The sequence below is a fragment of the Mixophyes fleayi genome, chromosome 1 (genome assembly GCF_038048845.1).
Source record: "Mixophyes fleayi isolate aMixFle1 chromosome 1, aMixFle1.hap1, whole genome shotgun sequence".
NCBI classification, from domain to species: Eukaryota; Metazoa; Chordata; class Amphibia; order Anura; family Limnodynastidae; genus Mixophyes; species Mixophyes fleayi.
The window spans coordinates 164,480,108-164,504,818 of record NC_134402.1 but is presented as its reverse complement, the minus strand read 5'-3'; the positions used below and the strand labels follow the sequence as shown (position 1 = coordinate 164,504,818).

Below are 24,711 nucleotides of genomic sequence, written 5' to 3'. Positions count from 1 at the left end.
GCAGATCTAAGAAGGCATAAAGGGGAGTATTTTGAGATAAATTTGAGATATGATTGGATTGCTATGTTGACAGAGTAAACATTGATAATCATGCAAGCATGTTCAACCTGTCAAATGTATCAGAATTAGATCAGTCTGTGTGTATGAAAATCGTTCAATGAAAATATAGTTTGTTCACTCGTTACTACTAAAATTATAAGTTTGGTTGACTTAGCGTTTTCATATGTTCTATGCTGGTCGTTGACTTTGTTACATTCTGACTATTTTTGCTAACAATACGCACTCTGTCAATCGTTCTCTGTTGTTATCATGACCTTGCAAAAATAAAACTTTAAAAAAAAAGAAAATATAGTTTGTAAACTGCTCTTTCAATTAAAATTTGTAAAAATGTGTGTGTGTGGGCATCTTAAAGGTGTCATCATATAATCAAAAGTGACTATGCACAAGGGTAGGTGAGATAATTTCCAGCTTTACGCTACCTCTTTTTCGGTCAGAAGACAAGTACACAAGTAGCATTCCTTTTCTGACTGCATTTCCATCATGCTCAATATCTGGTCAATTGTGTGATATTGGCTGTAGTAGCACAGAGTGTCTTATCAGAATAACTGGTCTGCATTGGTTGGCTGAGGTTCTAAGTTCACCAATGATTTCTTGTATCCACTGATTACATCTACCGATGTCTGTTTAACCATCAACACTATATCACATTGAAATATGTCATTTTATTTTTTAATATTTTGGGTAAAAGGATATTAATGATATTTGGTTTTATTTAAGGAGATAATTGGTTTGATTGATCCCTATGTTACATGCATTAATTATACTTATTGGGGAATATTTATAACTATCTCTGTTTGCCTGGATTTGCACATTGTGGTTCTTTGGTCACGTCTCAACAAGTAAGTTTGTTCTGCTAGTCATGTGCACCAATCACAATTTATCTTATGTGACAGCAATGTGTGTGGGGTTATGCCAAAACACTGCCTACTTAAACATCTGTACTATTACTGTTAATGTTCATTAGTTAAAGCTCTGGATTTATATTTTTTGCCACCCTAGGTCCCTCTTATCTTGTCAATCCATACACCACCTGCCCATATTTGTAATGTTTGTGGTATTTAAATAATCGGCACAATAAGAAAGACATGAAATCTATCTTGTGCAAAGTGAGCAGTGTGTAATCCCTGTTCCTCTGGCTCAGGTCTACTTGGTCATTACCCAAATCTTGATTATGGTTAGCACTTCTGCCTCACAGCGCTGGGGTCATGAGTTTAATTCCTGACCATGGCCTTATCTGTGTGGCATTTGTATGTTCTCCCTGTGTTTGCGTGGGTTTCCTCCGGGTGCTCCGTTTTCCTCCCACACTCCAAAAACATACTAGAAGGTTAATTGGCTGTTTCCAAAAATTGACCCTAGTCTCTCTCTCTGTCTGTCTGTGTGTTTGTGTGTGTGTGTGTGTGTGTGTGTGTGTGTACGTTAGGAAATTTAGACTGTAAGCTCCAATGTGGCAGGGACTGATGTGAATGAGTTCTCTGTACAGCGCTGCAGAATCAGTGGCGCTATATAAATAAATGGTGATGGTGATGATTACCACTACTTTATATACTTCCTGTTTATTAAGGTTTTAAAGATGTACTCAAAGCCATGGCTTATTTCCACAGACAAATAACTTGCAAGCTCCATATAGATAAAGCTTCATGCTTGCAGCTTTATATTGGTCCATAAGTTGACCCACCCCTCTACAGCGTCAAACAGCCCCAGCTTCCGGCCAGAACTATGAGATGAACCACAGAACCCTGGGACAAACTGATGCATGGAACAGCACCTGGGGCTTCAGTGAGACAAGCTCTGGCTAGGATGATTTTATTCACCCTTCTTGAGACTACAACATTAAATAACTATTGATAGTAAGGGTACATCAGGCTCCTGCTCTAATAACTGGCAGATGGTATAGTAGAAAAAGGAAACTAAGCAGTTTCCATGTACATGACATAAATAGCAGTGCTCTGCAGTAAAGCACAAGCTTTGTTTCAACAATTTTTGCCTACAAGCAGAAACAAAACAATGTACATGTCAGTCTGCATTAGCTTGAAAAGCTACTAGGATCATATTTCAGGCCCTGTCAGGTCTATAAACAATAGTAGATGATATATTATGCATCTACATCTTATTATTAAACTTGATATTTTATGTTCCATTGTTGTGATAAAGGAAATGATGTAGAAAGTAGATATTGGATATACATAGCCACTCCTAGTACTACAGTTGCAATGCAGAAGTTACACTTACTACTTACATTGTCTTACCAATTATGTGTTCTTCCTTATAAAACCCCATTGTTGCCTAGTACGTAGTGAATATAGGACAAAGTTGCCCATTCCTTTGAGTCATTGTTTAGTAATTCTATAATATACATTGGAGAGCTGTTAAACTGCTATCTCATGGTCTAGCAGTGATTTCCAGGGACATTTTGCTGCTGAGCAGGTGAACTGAAGCTTGTTAAATATGTTACAGTGTAGGCGAACTGTAGGGAACTGAAATTGACATTATGACATGTTTATTGATCTTATGTATAATGTGAATTTTACACTTTAAAAATTGTCCACTTAAATATTAACTTTTAAAACCCAGTGAATAAGAATAGATATGGAGAACTAAATCCACTAAAAAGAGATATTCATCTGTGCAGTTTGTGCAGGTGATCAATATAAAAATAGGACTACTTCCAGGGCAGAAAAAATGGATATGGACAAATGCGGAAAACCTGGCACTGTGTTTTGAAATTAGGGACAGTTAACAGCTCTGCTTTAAAGTTATGTGCTTATGATTGTCTTTTGCCTCAATCTGCACAGATAACTTCCACATCATCTGTTCATTTATATTATGTATATGTATCCAACGCTTAAACGTGTTGCAGTGAAGAATATCAAGTTATACACGTGAAAAAAGTTGGACAAACTGCGTGAAAACACCTCAATATCACAGTATATTTATTATTAAAATGTTTACTGCTTTATACTAGCAATAAATGGGATTCCCTGAGTAGAAAGAAAGAACATTTTCAAAACTTGTGCGGGGTATTTGTTTCATTCCGTGTTGGACGCAGAATTTTGGACATTTCTATAACAGAATTCAGCCTTAAGTGCTCCACGTGGAATTGGTAGATACTGTTGGTTCAGCTCTATGTATTGAATGTAAATTCAGTGGAATGCGGGATTTACAAATACAGCACAGAAGGCAATCTGCAGGTAACACAGCAAAAACACAAAGGGTTTTGTGCATTTACTAAATGTACTGGTGCAAAATTCAATTTGCGTGAAATTCCACTACAATTATGGTCATCCCTGTCCCTGTGCCTCTCCAACACTTACCTTCTGCACAGTAAGTTCTGTGCACCTAGCTCAGGAAAACAACCAATGGTTAAAAAATTTGCTGTGCATTGCGATGCAGCTAATATACTCAATATGAAGCGGGGAGAGAATATGTGACAGAAAAAATGGCAGCATGTAGTGAGTAGAACAAGGGAATTAATAAATGAGGAAGGTGCATTGAAATCAACAATATTTCGCCACCAAGTTAATGGGAGCCTCATATTGCTACAATGTGTTCTTGGTGGAACAATGTATGTTCTACTGTCTACATCTATGATTCATTGCTTTCATTGCTATCCTCACATCATGACACTGTGCCCATCACAAAAAGCAATGTCACATTTACACAATAGCATGTGTGGACAGGTCACTGCCTTCACACTGATTAAATACTCCACACCACTCTGTGCATTATGATGACCTGGTTGTCTGTTTTATTCCTGTATGCTTTAATATCACATGGACTAGTAGATTGACAATTGCCAATAATATAACAATATGTTATCTGAATTTAGTAATAAGCACCATAAAAAGGCAGGTAAAACTGTATAATATGGAACTAAAATAATAATATTAATAATAAAAGAATTAATAAGAATAATTAATAATTAATAATAAAGATATGAAACTAAGAAAAAAACTAACAAAAAAATTCTTTTATTTGGTTAAAAAAATGTTTAGAAATATCTAACATCTGCTATGACAGGACTTAACACCTGCACTTAATAGCTAATCAATGAATGTAACACTTGTATTTCAGTTTTAAAACATGTGAATGTTCAAGGCTAGAGAAAATGTCACATGACACAATATCATCATCATCATCATTTATTTATATAGCGCCACTAATTCCGCAGTGCTGTACAGAAAACTCATTCACATCAGTCCCTGCCCCATTGGAGCTTACAGTCTAAATTCCCTAATATAGACACACACACACACACACACACTGACAGAGAGGTAGAGACTAGGGTCAATTTTTGATAGCAGCCAATTAACCTACCAGTATGTTTTTAGAGTGTGGGAGGAAACCAGAGCACCTGGAGGAAACCCACGCAAACACAGGGAGAACATACAAGCTCCACAGGAGATAAGGCCATGGTTGGGAATCAAACTCATGACCCCAGTGCTGCGAAGCACAAGTGCTAACCACTAGGCCACTGTGCTGCCCCTCACAATATGAGCTGATAATGTGACCAATTCTTTAAGTCACATCCAGTCACATACTGCACTAATCTCAGGGTATCCAATGCTTTAAATATGTTTGTGTTTCATTGCTGACTGCATTAAACACAACAATTAGATTTCTAATGTTGGGGTTGTTGCAATTGCCTTGATGTTCAGAGTGTAGTAAGTAGTAGGTCATACTTGCCAACCTTATGTTGGCTGGGTCCGGGAGTTCCTGGAGGGCAGGAGGGGTGTATGGGCGGAGGGGGCTGGGCTTCACGATTCGCATCTTTTGGCCCTGCCCCCCGGGACATAATGCCTGTTTTGGGTCAAAAAGACCACAAACAAGCATTACATCACTGGGGGTGGGACCAAAATTACGTTAATCCCGAATCCCCACCCCCTTCGCCCGTACATTCCAGGTCTAATTTTATTGAAGTGGGCAGATGGGCCAGATGCGGGAAAATCGCCAGCTCTCCTGGGAGTCCGTGAGACTGACCCGAATTTCGGCAAATATGTAGTAGGTGAATTATTAAAATGTCTTATTTTTAAAATTGTATAATGTTCATTTACAAAAAGAGGGGAATTGAAATTAAGAAATACAGAGTTATTGAGCATGAGTTGCTCATATTTAGACAAAGCAAATTAGTGGGCAGAGTTTTTGCTACAATCTTGGAAGCCCCTGTACACATAGGCCCTGATGCTGAGTTAGGAGAAAAGCAAATAAAGGAGTAAATGTGCTCCTGGACAAACCATGTTACAATGAAAGGGGTGAAAATTAATTTATTATTTTGCGGTCAAGAAAAATACTGGCTGCTTTTTCATGTAGCACACAAATACCTGATAGCTTTATTTTAAACTGAAATGTAAAGTTGATCTGTGACATGCCCTATCCCAACTATAAATCTGTCCCCACATTTTAAATGTACCTCCCCCTTCAATGCAACATGGTTTTGCCAAGGTGTAAATTTGCTCCCTTTTTTGGCTTTGCTCCTAACTCAGCATCAGGACCATAATGTTTGTAAATATTAAATAACCTTCTACATGTTTTTAAGGCTCCTCTTGCTGTTTAAAAACAAGGTACTTTCTTAATGCCAAGCAACTGTTGTACATTTTGTCAAGGTAATTGAGTGTGCTCCCACTGTTCTTGATAAGACAAGCTATGCTAAAATTTTAAGTTAAGGAAAAAAAATGATTTATTCTTCAGGTTGCTCTGAACAGTAGATTCTCAGTGTAGTGCCAGTGGTGAAGATCTTTTTAGATTAAGCTTTCAACTTCTACATTTCCAGATCACTTAGCTTAGAGAGAACATTGGCTCCCATTTTTTTCTTACTTTCCTATTTATGCAACTGGAAATATTTAGCGTTGAATATTTACAGAATTAGGAGTAATTGCTACTTACTTTGCTTTTGCACAATTTGGCTTATAAAAGGGAGAATGGGGTATTTTTGGAAGAATAATTGAACAAATATCATGCCACAAACGGCACACATGCCAGGTGCTGTTTTAATAAACTGGGAGCTTTAATAGGCTCTCATTTTTTAATCTCTCCAGAGAAAGCGCTCTACCATTACTCATCCATTCTATCAAATATATACAGAGAACCTAGCAGGTGCCCACTTTGTTTAAGGAACATTCATAGGAAGTAGAAATGAATATTTTCTATTTACAATTCAGTTGTTCTCTCAATTTCTTGTACAAAAACAACCGACAACAGCTTAATATGGTGTTTGATTTTCATCTCTATCTTTTTCACTAGTAGCATAATAAATGTGCTGTTTACAGAGTTTTTGTTTTTGCTTTCCACCAGTAGACAATCTGCGTTACTTGAACATCACAACCAGATAAGAACAAGAACATTGTTTAACTCTTCATAAACTGGTTTGTTAAGTAACCCTAGAGTATCCAGACACATACATAAATTAGGGAAGTGCATTAAATATTTTCTCCAAACAGTGGGAAAAAGAAGAGAAAAAAGCCTTCTCCGCAGTATAGCTATCACCATATAACAATTTATTTAAAGCATCATTTATTAAAAATGTAAATAGAAATCAAAAATAAAACACATTGCATGACATTCATTCAATCATCATAATTTAAAGCTCACTTAATAAACTAATTCTTAGACCATACTTGCCAACTATCCCTGAATGTCAGGGAGACTCCCTGAAATTGGGGTGATCTCCCTCACTCCCTGAAGAGTCTGGCATTCTCCCTGATGCTGAACCAGTACAAGACGTGGTTGGCTTCGCCATCTGTGGCATGATGACACAGTTCAGAAATTGTGTCCTATGTCCATGTATTAATGTCTATGGAGGTGGCCATTTTCATGGAGACCAAGATTTAATCAAAGACTGATAGGTAAGACAACATGACTTCATAATGGAGACAGAAATGTAAAAGACACTTCAGTCTCTAGAGATTCATTAGCTGCTTCCCTACTCTCCCGGAATGTCCAGGAGGCTCCTGCATTTCTGGGAGACCTCCCAGCTCCCGGGAGAGCAGGGCAACCTCCCAGTTCTCACTCCCGCAATAGATAAGGGGTGGGGGCGTGGCCTAATGACGAAAATATTGTGTCATCTTAGCCCCCCTGCTGTACTTGGTCAAAGTTGTTACAATCGTTTAGGGGGTGGGACCAAAACTGATGTGATTCATCAAGTCCTGCCCCCACACAACCACCTCCCCCGGGATCGCTCTGAAGCCAACAAGGAAAAGTTGGCAAGTATGACTTAGACCCAGATTAAGCCCTTTTGTTGCAATCACAGTCCTCCTATAATGCACATATAGGGAAAAATGTTCCAGTAAGAGATATTACAAATAATGACTCTCTGTTATACAGAACAATGGTAGATATGTACAGTTATTTACCTTCCTAGACCATAAACTTTCTTTTAGGATTGTCTCCAAAAAAATGAAGGTTTTGGTGGACTGGAGTGTCTTTTTGTCTATGTTTAGTTCTAAATCTGGGGCCTGATTCATTAAGGATCTTAAATTAAGAAGTTTCTTATTTAAGTCTCCTGGACAAAACCATGTTACAATGCAAGGGGTGCAAATGAGTTTTCTGTTTTGCACATAAGTTAAATACTGACTGTTTTTTCATGTAGCACACAAATATCAACTTTAAATTTCAGTGTACAAATAAGCTATCAAGAATTTGTGTGCTACATGAAAAAACAGTCAGTATTTAACTTATGTGCAAAACAGAATACTAATTTGCACCCCTTGCATTGTAACATGGTTTTGTCCAGGAGACTTAAATAAGAAACTTCTTAATTTAAGATCCTTAATGAATCAAGCCCCTGGTCTTTGTGATCATACTGTTGAATTATGTTGGAAGAGCACCCCCTCAACAATATAGTCAGAACAATGTTTGTCGATTGATTTCATTAATGAAGTTAGTCCTATTCCTTCTGTGTTGATAATTTCTCTATAACACAACAATTCTATTAAGGAGCGGCAGCTATCTCATCTCCATAGTACAAAAGTTGTGGTTACATTTACTTACAATTTAGGATTTATATTGCTATAAGCTTGACGTTGATTTTGACGTGATTGGCGTTTTAAGTCGGCGCCCTTTAATAGCCCTCGGGATAGAGTGTTTCGCTTTAAATATTTTCTCTGCCTAGTAAAAATAAGCACCAAAAATAATACAGCATCATAGTAAATGAACTCACACAATCATTGAGGATCAGAATTATCTTATTAAATATTAACAGGATCATAGATGACTTAATCAAAGTAAAATGATGACCTCCTTCTAGACAACTCGGTTTTAAACGCACTTGTATATGTAATAGTAGGATTAATACTCCTGATCTTGTCATGAGTGTATGGCTTGTGATAAATGTTAATGATATGATGTGCTTTGCAGGGTACTTGACTGTGATGAAACAATTCAAGTCAGTTATCCGCATATGTTCAAAACAGAATTTCTGCTATCAGCTGCGTACGCTTTCCAAGGTGACTTGTCCGAGCCATTGGTCTTGAACAGGACCCGATCGTATATGCCTCCCTTGCCTGTTCTCGAAAGAAAGCAGCTTTTCTGCTCTCTGAAGCCAGGAGTGATGAAAATGTTAACGATTTATTAATTACAGCAGATAAAACCCCCCAAAATGCTTCACTGCACCTGTCTGATTTTTTTTATCACATCTAACCAATATATGTTTGAATATTGTTTCCATTCAATGTGCAGAGCAATACCAGCTTGAACCATGTGTCTCAGTTTGCTCAAGTGCGCCTAGGTTTTCGCCAGTATCCATGGTTTTTAGGAGCAAGAGGGCCAGAAGTTTGCACAGGTAAAGGTGACGTGTGGGGTGTAGTGAAGGCGTTCCTAGCAAAGTGCAGAGTAGGTTCACCAGTGCAGGTATGCACAGCAGTGTAGAAGTAAGATTACATTTACCTTGCAAGCTTATTGGAATGAGATAAATGGGTGCAGGGCACATTTTTAGAGATTTTGCTGTGCAGAGGGGCACACGACCACTCCAACTTCCCCCCAAAAATAGATTTTTATATCAGCTTTAAAACGGGCAGGTCAAATAACTCAGTAAGTATGATGTAAAACCATACTTGCCAACTCTCCCGGAATGCCTGGGAGATTCCCGAATTCTGGGTAGGTCTCCCGGACTCCCAGGAGAGCTGACAAATGTCCCGCATCTGCCCACTTCCTAGCAAAGTGGGCAGATTTGAAGCCTCCATGATGCGATTCTCTGGGAATCACATCATTTTGGCCCACTCTGTGTGTTAAAATGTCGCGTTTGCGCCATTAAATCACATGGGGCAATTTCAAAATGACCCACCCCTCATGCCCACTTCTACACTGAGACTCCCGGAGGCCAATCGTTAAAGGTTGGCAACTATGTGTAAAACTTCACACACACAATTGCCACATGTATAACATGTAATAAATACAGTCTCCATGTCTCCTCACTCTCCTTATTCATTTCAGCTATAAATGAGGCTTGGATTTTAATGTGACCTTTGCACTTTTGAATTGTGTGCCTCTTCAGAGTGCTTCTAGCTTACAGGGGTGTCTCCTGAAAACAGACTAGCGGGTAAATTTATCAAGCTGAGAGTTTTCCGGCGGGTTTGAAAACCAATCAGATTCTAGCTATCATTTATTTAGTACATTTTACAAAATGATAGCTAGAATCTGATTGGTTGCTCTAGGCAACATCTCCACTTTTCAAACTCGCCGGAAAACTCTCACCTAGATACATTTATCCCTAGGTCTCCAGCTTGATGTATGCTGAGCAGACCATCCAAGCACTGTGCACATATAAATAACTGACTGGAAGGGCATGGTGGGATTTATATCTCTAAACTGTTAAATGCTGACTGAGACTCAATCTGTTGTTATCTTTGTGATCCTCCATGCTTTTTTGCAACACTATAATTTAATTCAATTTAATTTATACCAGCTTGATAATTTAGCTATGGATTACAATGTCATGCATAATTTTACTACACATAAATGGTAATTTAAACTAGTCATTTTATATTCTTGTAATTTCTGGTTATTAAGAGAAATCAGGCCAAACTACACTTCGTTATAGAATGATTTAGTTTAGTTTGGTTCGTCTAAGGCCACTATTAAAGAGTCAGATGGTCAGCTGAGTTGATAGACCTTCTGCTGTCTATAATACTGCGGCCAGGGTTCTCTTGCCATGCTTTCAACAGTTTTCATGATGAAATAACAGATACTATTTATTTTCTTCAGCCTGGGGAGAAGACAACCTTAAAAATAGTGTTTGTCTCAGACCGCTAATGTATTAAAACAGGTGCTAAGGCTTAGAACATAGCCAGAGTTTACACTTTTTCATACTTGCTGATGACAGCTGAGATACCACACATGAGCTCATTGATAATGAACATCCAATAGAAAGCAAGAAGTGGGATTTAGGAATTGCTACCAACGCCTGTTGATTATGGCAAGTTATAACACATTAGTCTGTCCAAAGTCCCTTTCATTCAACTTAAAAAGAAGAAAGCAAGAATTGAGGATGCTAAAATATATCAGATATATCATACGGAGGGTAGAGCTAAATCTATTATCTTTGTTGGTTATTCCTAATTATATAAATCTTCTCTTATATTATTATGCTGTTATACATGAGGAAATGGCAGTGTAGATAGTGGATTATCACTAGGGGTCTGTTTACACCGTTGGACAATATTGAAGATTTTCTATTGCTGCTTATCACTGCGATAGAAAATCTTCTATCGCCCAATTCATACCTCCCAACATTTGGGTTGGCAGCAATGGGGCAGGGGGGCAGACTTCTGAAGCACTAGGATGCCCTGTTCTCTACTAACCTACCCTCCCCTTCCAACCCCCTCATTGATTGACTTGTGCATATGGAGAGCAGCAGTGAGCAGAAAACCTAACAACTTTCCCACCGAACAGGAAAAAGCTGTGCCGATCAGGAGAACTCAAATTGGGATAGTCCTACCTAAATTGGGACGGTTGGGAGGTATGCCCAATTTAACAATAAAATTTCACCAGGGTAGTTTAGCGATGACGAGGATACTGGCTGGCAGTATTAAGAGGACTCTTATCACTTTGTCAGCATGTGCAGGGTCCCTCTGCACTTATGTGACACATGCAGGGATGGATTAGGAACTGAACGTGGCCCTGGCAAAAATTCTGAAAGTGGCCTCATGTAGCCAGCACCAAATAAATGGTGGACGGGGCCAATATGACTGTAGACAGAGTTAGCACACATTTAGCCCTAGCCACATCGATTTTAGGCAAGGCAAATGCAAAACGCGATGATAGGCAGAATCTACCTGTCACAGCTGGCGGAGCTAACACACAAGTAGGCAAAGCATTTCACTGGTAGGCGGAGCAAACACAAGTAGTCAGCACACATTGGTTATGTGAGTAAAGCTGTTTAATCCACCAGAAGAGAATACTCAGGATAAGCATTCATTTAATAGTAGTTGGATCTCACACCGGTTCAAAGTCTCCCTAACCATACAATAAAAAAAATTAGGTGCCTACCTATTTGCAAAACTGTGTCCCAACAATGGTTGTGTCTACCTTTACCCCCAAAAATAGGTTGCACCTCCTAATGCCCTCTCTGCCTCTTTATAGGGTTAGTAGTGAGATTTCAAAGATAAAAAACACATACTTTTAAATAAAACTGTGATTGCTTGTAAACAAACTAACATACATTACAGAGAGCATTTCTAGTGACCGCCATATAATACAGAGAGCATTCCAAGTGACCACCATATAATAGAGAGCATTGCTATGACCGCCATACAATACAGAGAGCATTCCTATGAACGCCATACAATACAGAGCATTTCTATGTCCGCAATACAGAGAGCATCCTTCTGACCCTATAAAATAACAAGTGCATTTTTGTGACTGCCACACAATACCACTCCCTCAACATGAATTAACTTCCCTTCAAATTCATTAACTCCAACCTCATTATAACAACCTCTTCATAATCATTAACTCCCTCATCCAGATTAATTATTAATCCTGATGTCATCAATTAATTCTATCTATATTCATTAACCCCTTCATTACCTTCCTCAACTGCATCAAAAGACTATAATGCATGCCCAGAGTGTCTGTCCCAGTGTATGCGTGCCCAAGGTGTCTGTCCCAGTGTATGCGTGCCCAGGGTGTCTGTCATAGTGTAAGCGTGCCCAGGCTGTCTGTCCCAGTGTAAGCGTGCTCAGCGTGTTTGTACCAGTGTATACGTGCCCAGTGTGTGCGTGTACCAGTGAATGCATTCTCAGTCTGTGCACCAGTGTATGTGTGTCTAGTGTGTGTACCAGTGTATGTGTGCCCAGTGTGTGTACCAGTGTAAGTGTGTGTACCATTGTGTGTACAAGTGTATGTGTGTCCCTGTAGTTTTTGAAAATTACTTACCTTAAAATGTCCACCTATTGTCGGAGACAGCACAGCGCGGAAAAAGTGTGTCCCGCCAAGGCATATGAGCAGCAGTGGGCATCAGACATGAGATAGGGGCTGTGCACTGTAGCAATAAGCTGCACGGCCCCTACTTTAAAAATGAGGCAAGGGACAGGTGGGGCCAGCTGTATTGATCAATATAATAAACAATTTGTTATAGAGAGAGCTACTATTTGGATTAGTAATGCAATTCTAGAGAGAGCAGCTGTATAATGAGTGATCCAAGCTCCAATGTTTCACTGTTATAGATTATTTCACACAGTGCTCTATCTCCAGATAGCTATCTTTGTTGTATGTGTACTTATTTGGCCCCTATTAGTACAGCCTATAATTAATAAGACTCAAATAGCACACTCCGAAAATGAATTTGTGTACACAATACAAAGGGTTAATCATGTGTCTTATCACACATAGACATATATGATTATCCGTACACATGTATAATGTCCTTATATTCTGTAGTTCATCTGGTACTTTGTCAAGGTGACAGTATATTGTTGTCACATACAAACTTGCAATTTTGTTGAAACTATTAGAGCTTTGTAATAATTCGTTCATTTCCCTTTAACAATCTATCCCTTTTCTGAGTCAGTTCTCTTTCCTCAGTTTGTTATGCAGGAAAAAAACAATCAAATACAGGAAGTTGTAAGTAATTCAGAGGAAGTGAAAAGGTTGAAGCTGCAGTTACTTACTATTTAGATTTACTCCATGCAGCCTGGGATGAATGGAGTAAATCTATGGCGGCCTTGTTAGAGTATAAGCTTCGCACAAAGCGCACCTGCAACAAGCCCTATATATGTACACTCGCGAATCTTTGTAGATTTCAGCATTCAGTTCCACTAATGAAGAATTATTATAATGTGAAAATAGATTGTATTTATTTAAAAAATGTAAAACATATTTTAAAACATTAATTGATATAATGTTTTTACTGCCATCCACAATATTTGTTAAATAGGCTTCCCCCATGCCTTTGCCAGCAGGATTATTGCTGGCGGTCACTCCTTTCTTGCTTTAGGCAAAGCAAAATAACGCCATAGGCAAACTGAGGGGGGGTTTCCTAGTGCCTGAAACCCCCCCCCCCCAATTGAAGCCTGGGGCACTGTATAATTGAGGTGGCTGGACCCTGCTCCCGCTTCACATAGCTCTGCTTGAAAAGGGAGAGCTACGTGCACCTAACCGTAGTACACACAGCATTGCTCATGTATATTATGGGGATAGGAAGAGTTGCAGAGCACCCAAGCACTGTCTAAAATTATATCCACGCCCCCATGCATGCTGGTCACGCCCATTGGCGACGTGGTGTGGAAACCCCCCTCTACAAATCCTGCGTTTGCCCCTGAACGCGGCCTATCTTTGACAAAAATACCAATTTTTATCAGCAACAGGGTTCTTTGGCCTTCAATAAATCTGACCTAGAGTGTCCTTTTTGTAAAAAAGAGTTTTCTATGCTCATTCTGCACAAGAGAAAATGTGTATATGTCAGTAAGGCTCTATGCTGTCTCCCAGGCGGCTCCTCTGACTGACGAGGCAGGCATGTAGTGACATAGGAAGGAAACTGCCCAGAAGTGTACATGGCTCAGCATGTGGCCTGGCTCTAAGGCTGAGACACTATATAAAGCTCTATGTTACTAATAATGTAACTAAAATGTGACAGGTTCTCTTTAAGATTGCATCAAAGCTATCTGCACTGCATGTACCCATCTTTAAACAAGAGAATTAGGGTTGGAATCATTAAGGAATGTAAGGCTAAATAAAGGAGTACATTTTCTCCTGGACAAACCATGGTGCAACTCAATAGGTGCAAATTAGTTTATTTTGCACATAAATTAAATACTGGCCGTTTTTTTTCATGTAGCACACAAAAATGTGATAGCTTTATTTTTACACTTAAATTTAAAGTTGATCTAGGACATGCCCTATCCCAACTACAAATCTGTCCCTACATTTTAAATTTACCTCCCACTCCAATGCAATATGGTTTTGCCAAGGTGCAAAGTTACTCCTTTCTTATGCTTTACTTTCCTTAATGGATCAGGACCTTAAAGAGAGCCCATTTTGTACTGATATTAGAAAACATTGGTTTGTTTCTAAACACATGAGTACTATAATTATTTTGTAAGATTTATAGTATTTAAACATTCTTACATAGTCTTATATTCATACAGCATTCATATTTTACTGTGTATGACGTTTGCTGCTAGTTAATGGACTAATAAAGATTACCTCTTAAGGTTGATTGGTTTTTGGACAGCTCACATTTGTAAAGTATTAGGTGGCTGCTTTGAGGCATGCATAAAACAGTCAGGTTTGGAAATGATAAATCACTGCAAAATATTAATTGCTTTTACAATCATAATAAAGAAACTAATTTATATATATGGTAGATTTTCTGTCATTTCATATACAGTAGTTAAATTTACTTAATGAATAAAAATATTTTGTACCTAACGGCAGAGTTTTGGTAATAAAAATCTGTTAGCTTATTTCTTGTATATTATGGTTGTACATAAAATTGAAAATATATGTAGCTAACCTTTCTTAGCTTGATAATGCATTCCAGCATGCATGCATTTCAAAGGAGGTTGTATTTGATAACAGCACACTTACCTAATATATATATATATATATATATATATATATATATATATATATATATATATATATATATATATGGGCCTCAGACGGAGAGAGGAAGGAAGAGAGAGAGGGAGATAGAGAAAGAGAGAGGGAGGGAGAGAACATTTTGATAATTATGGGTGCCTAGGTGGCTTCATTGAGATGGGTACTTACACTAACAATTAAGTTCTATAACAAGTCCCTATAATAGAGGACCTAGCAAAAATTAGCTGAAATGAATGTGCTGCAAATAGCAATTCCCAGAAATGGGGTCACCCTTATCACTTTTCAGATTTGCAGTAATTATAACAAATAAACACAAGAACAAACCTGTTTTAAACTTTGCCCTCATACTGTATATTTACACATATTCTTAGATGTATTCCCACTGTATTTTATTTTATGGAATGATTTGGTTAAGAATTATGCATTTAATGAGCTAATTAAAATACATCATGGACATGAAGCATACTACTGGACTAGTATAACTTAGCCTATAGCAGTAATCAAATGTTGTTGTTTGTTTGTCTATGAAAGTAGATAGATAGACAGATAGATAGATAGATAGATAGATAGATACATTTTAAATTTAGATTTAAAGCATCAGTGGAGCTAAGCATACCAGATAAAAAGTCAGTACATACCAGAAATAGACTTCAGGTTACCACCAGGATGCATGCAGATTTGTCTTGCCCCTTGCTTCATCGGTATCACATTGGAAGGTATACTGTGAACTCCACATTACACCTCTCCTATTTTCATCTCCTGGAACTTTGTAAGATGGATGGTCTGGCACCTGTCTATCTAGATTTTTATAGTCCTAATTCATAGGAATTACCAGTCGAGAAACAGCATGATGTGTATAGTATTAACCAAATATTTTACAGTATTTAATGATCGACATACTGAGTGCATAATAAAGTACAAGTTCTTTTTTTAGAAACTCAAACCATTCTTGATGTGTTTAACAAATTTGACTCTACCTATTATAAACAGTTTTCACTACACAGTCATATCTTTTTTCCAATCATATTTATATGTATTTTGTTTTCTATATATGTATATATATATATATATATATATATATATATATATATATACTTTTATATATATATATATATATATATATATATACATACACACACACACACACACACACAATGTTCGAAGTGGGCTGGTATGCCATACCGCCACTTCTCCTACTGCCTTCCTTGTAAAACTATCAAATTCCATTCACTGACATTTTCCATAGCACCACTTCTAAATTTATATATATATGTTTATGATTTACATATATTTCATAGTTGTCTACTCTCCCAGAATGTCCGGGAGACTCACGAATTGCTGGGAGTCCTCCCGGACTCCCTAGAGAGCAGGCTGACCTCCCAGGTGCCATCCACTTATTTAGTTAAGTGGCAGCGGGTGGGGCTTAGGACACGATTTGCTCGTCATTATGGCCCCACCACCTGCTGTAATTGGCTTAGAAATGTGATGTCAATCTAGCGGGCGGGGCCACATTGAGGCGAATCTATGAGCCTTGCCCCCACATTACCACGTGCCCCCGATCTCCCGCATCACAACTTGCCAAAGGTGGCAAGTATGATATATATATATATATATATATATATATATACATTTATATACATTTATATATATATATATATATATATATATTGCTATTTTCTACCTCCTGATGAAGTCCAGCTGTATATGGACGAAATGCGTTGAGGATTGAGGATTTCTATCTGGATTAACATATCTCTTATTTGGATATCGCGGTACGAATGGAATAGGATTGATGTGGAGATCCACTGAGAACTGTGTACTACATACACCATAAATCTGAACATCTCCTAGATGAGTACCTAAAGATACCTTTATATGCATTTTACATGTGGTTTTATGTAAGTTTGATACTTACCTTTTTTTTATTAAATCTGTGATATACAGTATTATACTATCTCAGTTTTTTATTTGCATGTGGATCTGAGGTCCCAGCTGTCCATTATGGATCCCTCTCTATGAAGAGTGTTTACATTGAAGACACATATTATCGTTGAAGATATCATCATCTACGTGAATATTTCCCATGATTATATATATCTGGTACGCATAATCATCATTTTCAGTGGTGTATGCACTTGGGATTTGAGACAGTATTGCACATGATTGTTTATTCTAATCACTATACTGGTTCTACTTGGATTCCTGTCATTGACACATCATGTATCCAGCGTGAGCTCACTTTACCACACTGTCTATACTCTGTCTATTTCAATATTGTATTGTGGTAATACACTATGTGCCGCCACTGTCCTTTTTTTACCTTGTAGATATTCCGGACTCACCCTCTGTTTTTAAGGACTGGCTGCCGTCTGCAAATTGGACTTTTTGTGTATACTATAACAGTGATAAACTATCCCCTTTTTACTTGACCTTCTATATACAGAAGTGGGTTGAGCGCCCCGCTTTTGGTATCTGTTGTGTGTGTATATATATATATATATACTGAGTCACAAAAGGATATTGTCTGTCGACAGTGGCAATATATAGACAAATATCCCTGGCAAGAGTTATATTTAAGTAGCGAAATATCTAGGTTTAAGGGTAAGCTGGAGGCTATAGAATCTGAAATGCATCTAATGCATATTATGTTTCTAACATTCCGTAAGGAATTGCTGCTTTGTTTTGATAGTGATTTACACATCAGGTCAAAAGTTCTGTTGTTCTGACTGCTCATTCCTGCCATACCTGTCCTGTCTGTTGTTCTGTATTAGGCAAAGATGGAAGTTCATAACACAATATTGATGTTGCTGTTGTTTAATGGTTTAGTGCAAGTCTTGGGAAACTTCATCTGTCAATAAGCACGAATTGGGAAGGGAAACAGGATCTTTCCATAAGTGTTGTTTGTGATGGAAAAAAGCTGGGGGATAAAAATCTTAAGACTGATGTCAGTAAAGGATATAATTTAAAATGCAAAAAATGTATTTAACAAGTCTAATGAAAGATGTGTTATGTTGATATGTGTTGCCTTTAGGATATTCAGGACATTTTTCTGTATCTGGTTAAGTAATTACATGACTATTTTGGCAGAATTACATTTTGTGATAGTAACTCATATATACTGTACTCTCCTGTATTACCTTTATCATATAAAATCTACATGTCTACTGTGATGTATATAACACAATTGTGCATTTCTCATTAAGCAATACTATTTAACATCTGTGATCCTTATTTATAGGATTTGATTACAAGTTCCAGTTTCTTTTTAAATAAAGAGCTTTTCACCTGGAGAATCTGACACTAAAATAAGAGACACATATTAAATATAGATAATATATTAAAGAACTAGTGTATCTCAATTGACTTTTTTATTATTAAATGTAATCAAATCTGTTTTGCCAATACAGTTTTCTATCTACCTAACTTAAAGCTATGTAGGTAGATACAGTCTTGTAGGCCATGTTAACAATGGAATGTCCTCTCTCTTCACAGGGTTGGCTTAGTGTGCAGACATGCATACATGTCAGTCCCCACTACATTGTCATTGGCTAACGTCAAAAAGCTACATAACGCAGCTCCAAGTATTACAGTTCATCCGTGCTTTGTCCTCAGTCTCTGACCCTTTTATTCCAGTGTCTCAGCTGGTTCCCTATCAAATTCAATATACAATTTTAAATTATCTTTTATAAGTTATACATTTTTAATTCTATTACAGACAGGTATATCTTAGATTTGTTCTTTTCTTATATTCCTATTTGCTCTCTAAGCTCTTCTAGGGCTGACCTTCTTTATACACAAATAAAACATGGCTTTATTACAATTAAACCCCTACCTATATCTCTGGAATTCTTGCATCATACTTGCTTACTCTCCCAGCTCGTGAGAAAGTAGACCACCATCCCAGATCCGCAAATTGCATTATCGTGACCTCGATCCCCGTGATGACGTGAATTGTGGGGGGATAGCTTGATCATGTAATCTGAGTCATCATGTCCCCAGCACTTACCCCTTGGACCTCTCCTCTGGGATCTCCTGGAGAGGAGGTCTAAAATGTAGGCAAGTGTGCGATGCGTTATAGTATCTAGTATCCGCCTAACCCAGGCCTGGCCAACCTGTGGCTCTCCAGGTGTTGTGGAACTGCAAGCCCCAGCATGCTTTAACAGTAAATAGCCAGTCGATAGCTGACAGGGCATGCTGGGACTTGTAGCTTCACAACATCTGCAGAGCCATATGTTGGCCAGGCCTGGTCTAACATCTTCCTTATATACTTTCAAAATGTTTTCAAATACCACTTGCTGAGTAAAACTAATAAATGACCTTATGACACCTGTTCTTTGCTTTTGACCTTTGTGGTCCAGGTTTATTTATCTACCAAATTATCACCTATTGTTATTGTTTGTTTTCTCTTAAGCCTAGTCAAACTGTAAGCTGTTTGGAACAGAATCCTTCTTGTTTTGTTTCTTCTATTACTATCAATGCAGTGTTGTTTATTTACCTGTTATATGTTGCAGTCTGTATAGTACATTTGACATTTTTTAAATAATAAATAGTACTGTATAAATAAATAAACAATCCAGATTATCAACAAATACACCAATTGCCACTGTCATCCACAAACCAATTTTTAGTGACGTCCAGGGCCATCTTAACAACATTATGGGCCCCCGGGCAAAGCAGTGCAATGGGGCCCCTAGATATAGATATAGATATATATATATATATATATATATATATATATATAGATGTATGCAGATACAGATATAGATATATAGAGATAGAGATAGATAGATGTACTTGCTCAGTGACCCTTGTAGGTTTTTTTTGCAGGTTTTTTTCTTTTGCAGGATTATTTATTCTCATTAAGAGCCCTGCCTAAGGGGCCCCCGGGCAACTGCCCATCATGCCCAATGGAAAAGATGGCCCTGGTGACGTCTGATATATGATTGGCGCAGATATGTTATACAATTATTATGCAGCTATTATGACTGAATGTTATATGACTGTGTGGGTGACAGTGAATAAAGGTCACATTATAGGTACATGTATTTTCTTTACAGCTACTTTGACACAATGTTTCTGCTCTATTACATTTGGAGGGTGTGTGCTCAGCCAGTTACTGTTATTGTACTGTTACTGTTACTGTTTGGGAGAAATTAGATACAAGTGGTCTTAAAAGACTACACATATCATAGGTTCACAACACAGTCTGGTAGCCATCAAAAACTACTATTACTACCTCTATTTCCTTGTCACGGTTGCTTATGGAACCTATTAAAAACGTATAAACACTACAACTGGGATAGAACAATGATGCTATTTCATTTGTCAGTGAAAATGTATATACATTCATACTACAAGCCACTTACATGGACTGTAAATGGGAAGAAGTTAGGCTATAAAGCATTGTTTTGCTTGAAATATGCACAGTAATCACAGTGTGCAGCATGCAATATGTTTGTGCAGCTGTTCTGCAAAGTTGGTTGACTTCACTTTCATTTGCAATAGACCATGACACCACTAGTGAATGTATTCTGATAAACAACTTTTACTATTGGATTTTTTGTTCCCCACCCTTCCAACTGTCTGATGACTGTTAATGTTTCTTATTGCACATACTTTTTCATAGACGCTTGTGCATTATGAGTGTATTTAATTTGGATATATGTTGATTGCGTAAGATATGCGCTTCCATACTATGTATGCACACAAGAAAAGCATATGTGAACGTCCTCAGCAGCCCTATCTAGCCACTTCTTATTGGCTGATTGCTAATTGACCGCTGTAACTGGGGGTCAATTAGCAATCAGCCAATAAGGAGCCAATTTATGCTTAAATCATTAGCTTTGCAGCTATATTATATGAAGTCATGACCGCCTAGTCACATTATTAGATTTCCATTTGGACTACTGCAGGTAGATTTTTTGTACATCATGTAAATGGAAGTTGAGTAGTATGTGTGCAACGTATGGCTGACAATTTGGATTTTATTTGTACTGGATATAGTATCTGTGTAACCTATGACTCACAGTGGGGCATATGTGTCCAAAGTAGCGTTGGCAAATGGGAAGATATTTCTTTGCAATATGTATGTCCTCATATCAATGGGGAGTATTGAACTAAAACAGTATGCCTGCAATGAGGTATAATTCTCTGCAATAAATGGCTGGCAAGGGAGATTATATCTCAGTAATACATGACTGGCATTAGGCAGTATTTTTCTGCTGCCAATGGAGGTTATCATTATGCAATATATGTCTGACAATGGAGGGGTTTTTATGCAATATATGGCTGACAAATGAGTTATCTCTCTGGCTCAGTGGTTAGCATGTCTGCCTCACAGCCCTGGGGTCATGAGTTCAATTCCCGACCATGGCCTTATCTGTGTGGAGTTTGTATGTTCTTCTTGTGTTTACGTGGGTTTCCTCCGGGTGCTCCGGTTTCCTCCCACACTACAAAAACATACTAGTAGGTTAATTGGCTGCTATCAAAATTGACCTTTGTCTCTCTCTCTCTCTGTCTGTGTGTGTGTAAGTTAGGGAATTAAGACTGTAAGCTCCAATGGGGCAGGGACTGATGTGAGTGAGTTCTCTGTACAGCGCTCTGGAATCAGTGGCGCTATATAAATAAATGGTGATGATGATGATAATATATAGGCAATCAGTGGGGAGAGATTTCTATGCAATATATGGTTGCAATCTATGGCTGGCAGCGGGGGTTATCTCTGTACAATATGTGGCCTGCAATAAAGGTATCTCTATGCAATGAAATAGAGAACTGCTCTATGCAATGCATGATCGACAATATGGGGGGTTTGAGTCAATAAACGACTGGCAACTGGGTGATGCACTCTGCATACATTAATTAAAGAATGACTCCTTGTGTCCCCAGCCTAGGAATATAGCTATTTTCCAGACCTGAGTTTATAGCTATTTTCTAGCCTATTTATATAACGCTATTCCTGGACAAAAGAGTAACCTCTAACTAATATGTGCAGAAAATAAGATTTACCAGGTATGATGGTCTTGGCCATTTGCTAGGTGTAATGTTGATGACCTCTGCTGGTTTGGATGGTCATTTTTGTGTAATACATTGGTGCTCATATACCGGAGAGGAAAATAGCAATCATTATTAGTTATGAAGTGACTGTCCTCTACATGTATGCACATTTATATCTGAAAGGATAGAAAAATACAGACACACCCCAAATAAAGCAACAAACATTATTTTGCAGAACTACAGCTATTTACATAAGCAATTGCTGCCATAATTTTTTCTCACTGAAAAACCATTCTGTTCACCACTTTAAACAATTAGAGGGAACATTGCCATAGGTCGATATGGCTTTGATAACAAAGAATTAGTCGGTTTAAATGCTGACAAGTCCCAGGTTAACCAAACATGTTTATATGTATGGTTACATTGTCTACTTAAAAGGGAAGTAAATAATAAACTTTTTCACTAAGACTTTAAAAAAAAAGTTAAACATGGTCATAGGTCATAGTACTAATTATGGAGAGACTTAGAAGATTCCTCAATATCAAATATTGTCACAAAACAGTATATGGTTTAGTAAACAGTTGGAAATATTTAAATACGTTTATTACAGTACATATAGCTCGTAAATCTGGATCCTAAGTCACCTCACAAGAATCTATGGTATTATTTGAGGGGCATTGAAGCAGATCTATAGAATTTGTAGTCCACTTTATGGCTGTTAAAAATACTTACAAGCCTAAAATGTGCTGCATTGATCGCTCAGTGGGTAATTTTAAAGTCTGTCACTTGGCATCTGAAATCATGTTTTGATGGTACCAAAATTCATTACCTGCTAAGCCATTCTTATAGATGAAACAGAGTGTGTGACATTACTGTCGTCAGTCACCTCAATGTAATGTAAAGAAAAAGAGGGATCAGTTCTATAATGACCAAGTTGAACAAGCTTAAAGTTGAAATAAGAAGGTCAATGGCTGTTCTTTGTCAGAGGCAGACGCACTGAACACATGTTCTTTCGGCATATTGGATTTCTTTAATAGTCCTCAAAGCCAGTCACTCAAAGGAGCGAGATGGAACTTGAAAAGACGTTCATATCAGCAGAACGACTCTTCAAAAACAGCTCTTCTAATTGAAATAGAATCTCAATTTCATGGATACATTGAGCCTGAGAGCAGTGAAGAGGTCAGTGTTACAGGCTGTGGGCATTAAACCTTACCCTTGAAACATGAACTGCCTTTTATGTCATCTGAGGGAAACTGCACCAAACAGTAGGTGCTGAGTCTATAGCAGTGCTCTTTTCACCAGAACTAGCAGACTGAAGAGTACTTAGTGTGTTCTGTCAGTTCTATAACATATATCTTACCCTGTACATGATATATGCAGCATTTCACAGTTACATAACCTCTGCAGACGGGAGCCAGTTTTTGGTATAGACACAGTTCAGCCAATTGAAAACTCCTATGTCACACACTAGCACCTGTATGTGTTACAAACAGTATGTTCAAAAAGGTGGCACATTTTGCAACAAAGAAATGGTGGGAGTATTTTATTTCCCAAATTCAACTCAAGCTACAGTCACGGAAGTTCAGTCTCGGATTCTCTAATTTTCCAAATTGTCCCCTGGTGTTTTGTTTGGCAAACTGATCCTAGTTTTCTAACATAAGTGCTTTTATTTTATTCTAGTTTTGAATCAAATGGTAACGACTTTATTCCACCATCCAAAAAAGTATATTTACTTTTTCATATTTTCATTTTTTTCATATTTTCATATTTTTCATATTCTAAATAGCCTTCCACAGGTAAACCATATATTTAGTGTTAACTACCTGCGCAGCTTTAGTGTATACTACTATTCAGCGTAAGCTTAGATATCTGAAATTGCGGAATTAAAAACTGGGCTCACTTGGAAAAGATCAAACGATTTCTCTAAAGTATTATTTGCTCTTTATTGGAACTTGCTGTACTAAGTCTGGAGAAGCACGTCATTTTACCATCTTGTAGGTATTTTATTTCAGAATTCAGAAGTTACTAAACATTAGATTATTTAAATTAATTAAGTAATAATAAGTAAATTGTATAGTTAGACTTTAAAGGCCAGATTAGTCGGACTTACATCCCTTTGTAGACTGTAAATTATAAATATTTGCACGGCGTATGCCCTCAAGGAGAGTGCACTCATATAATATGTAGACTTCACCTCATGTATCAAACTAACATTGTCCCATAGATTGTCAGCTGTGAGCAAGGCCTGCTTATCTCTCTGTCTGTACCACGCAGGACTGTTTTATTACTGTGTTTCTTCCCAATTGTGAAGCACAACGGAATTTGCTGACGCTATACATGAAGAGTTCCGTGCGACTGATCCACCTCCTTATAACTGGAGAGGTAAAATGGAGAGGGAAGGAGCAGTTTAACATATGTTGCCATCCGCATCTGTCCTTTTCTCTCTCAGGTGCCACCAATACAATCCTCCACGCACTCATCATCTCCCGCCTTGATTATTGTAACCTCCTCTTCACTGGCCTCCCCCACTCCCGTCTCTCCCCCCTCCGCTCTATACTCAATGCGGCCGCAAGACTTATCTTCCTCTCACGCCGCTCCTCCTCTGCCTCCCCTCTCTGCCTT

The 24,711-nt window shown here is 37.9% G+C and overlaps 1 protein-coding gene across 4 annotated transcripts in view; it reads left to right on the top strand.

The window, feature by feature from the left end:
• Nucleotides 1-24,711, top strand: part of ARHGAP24 (Rho GTPase activating protein 24) — a 706,220-nt gene that overhangs the window by 258,987 nt on the left and 422,522 nt on the right. The window contains exons 1-2 of one of the 4 annotated variants that reach the window (XM_075203141.1): nucleotides 16,812-17,193; nucleotides 18,586-18,674. The exons of the other annotated variants lie outside the window; for them this stretch is intronic. Coding sequence (XP_075059242.1) covers nucleotides 17,177-17,193; nucleotides 18,586-18,674 — 106 coding nt within the window. The 5' untranslated portion in view covers nucleotides 16,812-17,176. Of the gene's footprint in view, nucleotides 1-16,811; nucleotides 17,194-18,585; nucleotides 18,675-24,711 lie in introns of those variants that run through there. 4 annotated transcript variants of the gene reach the window in all.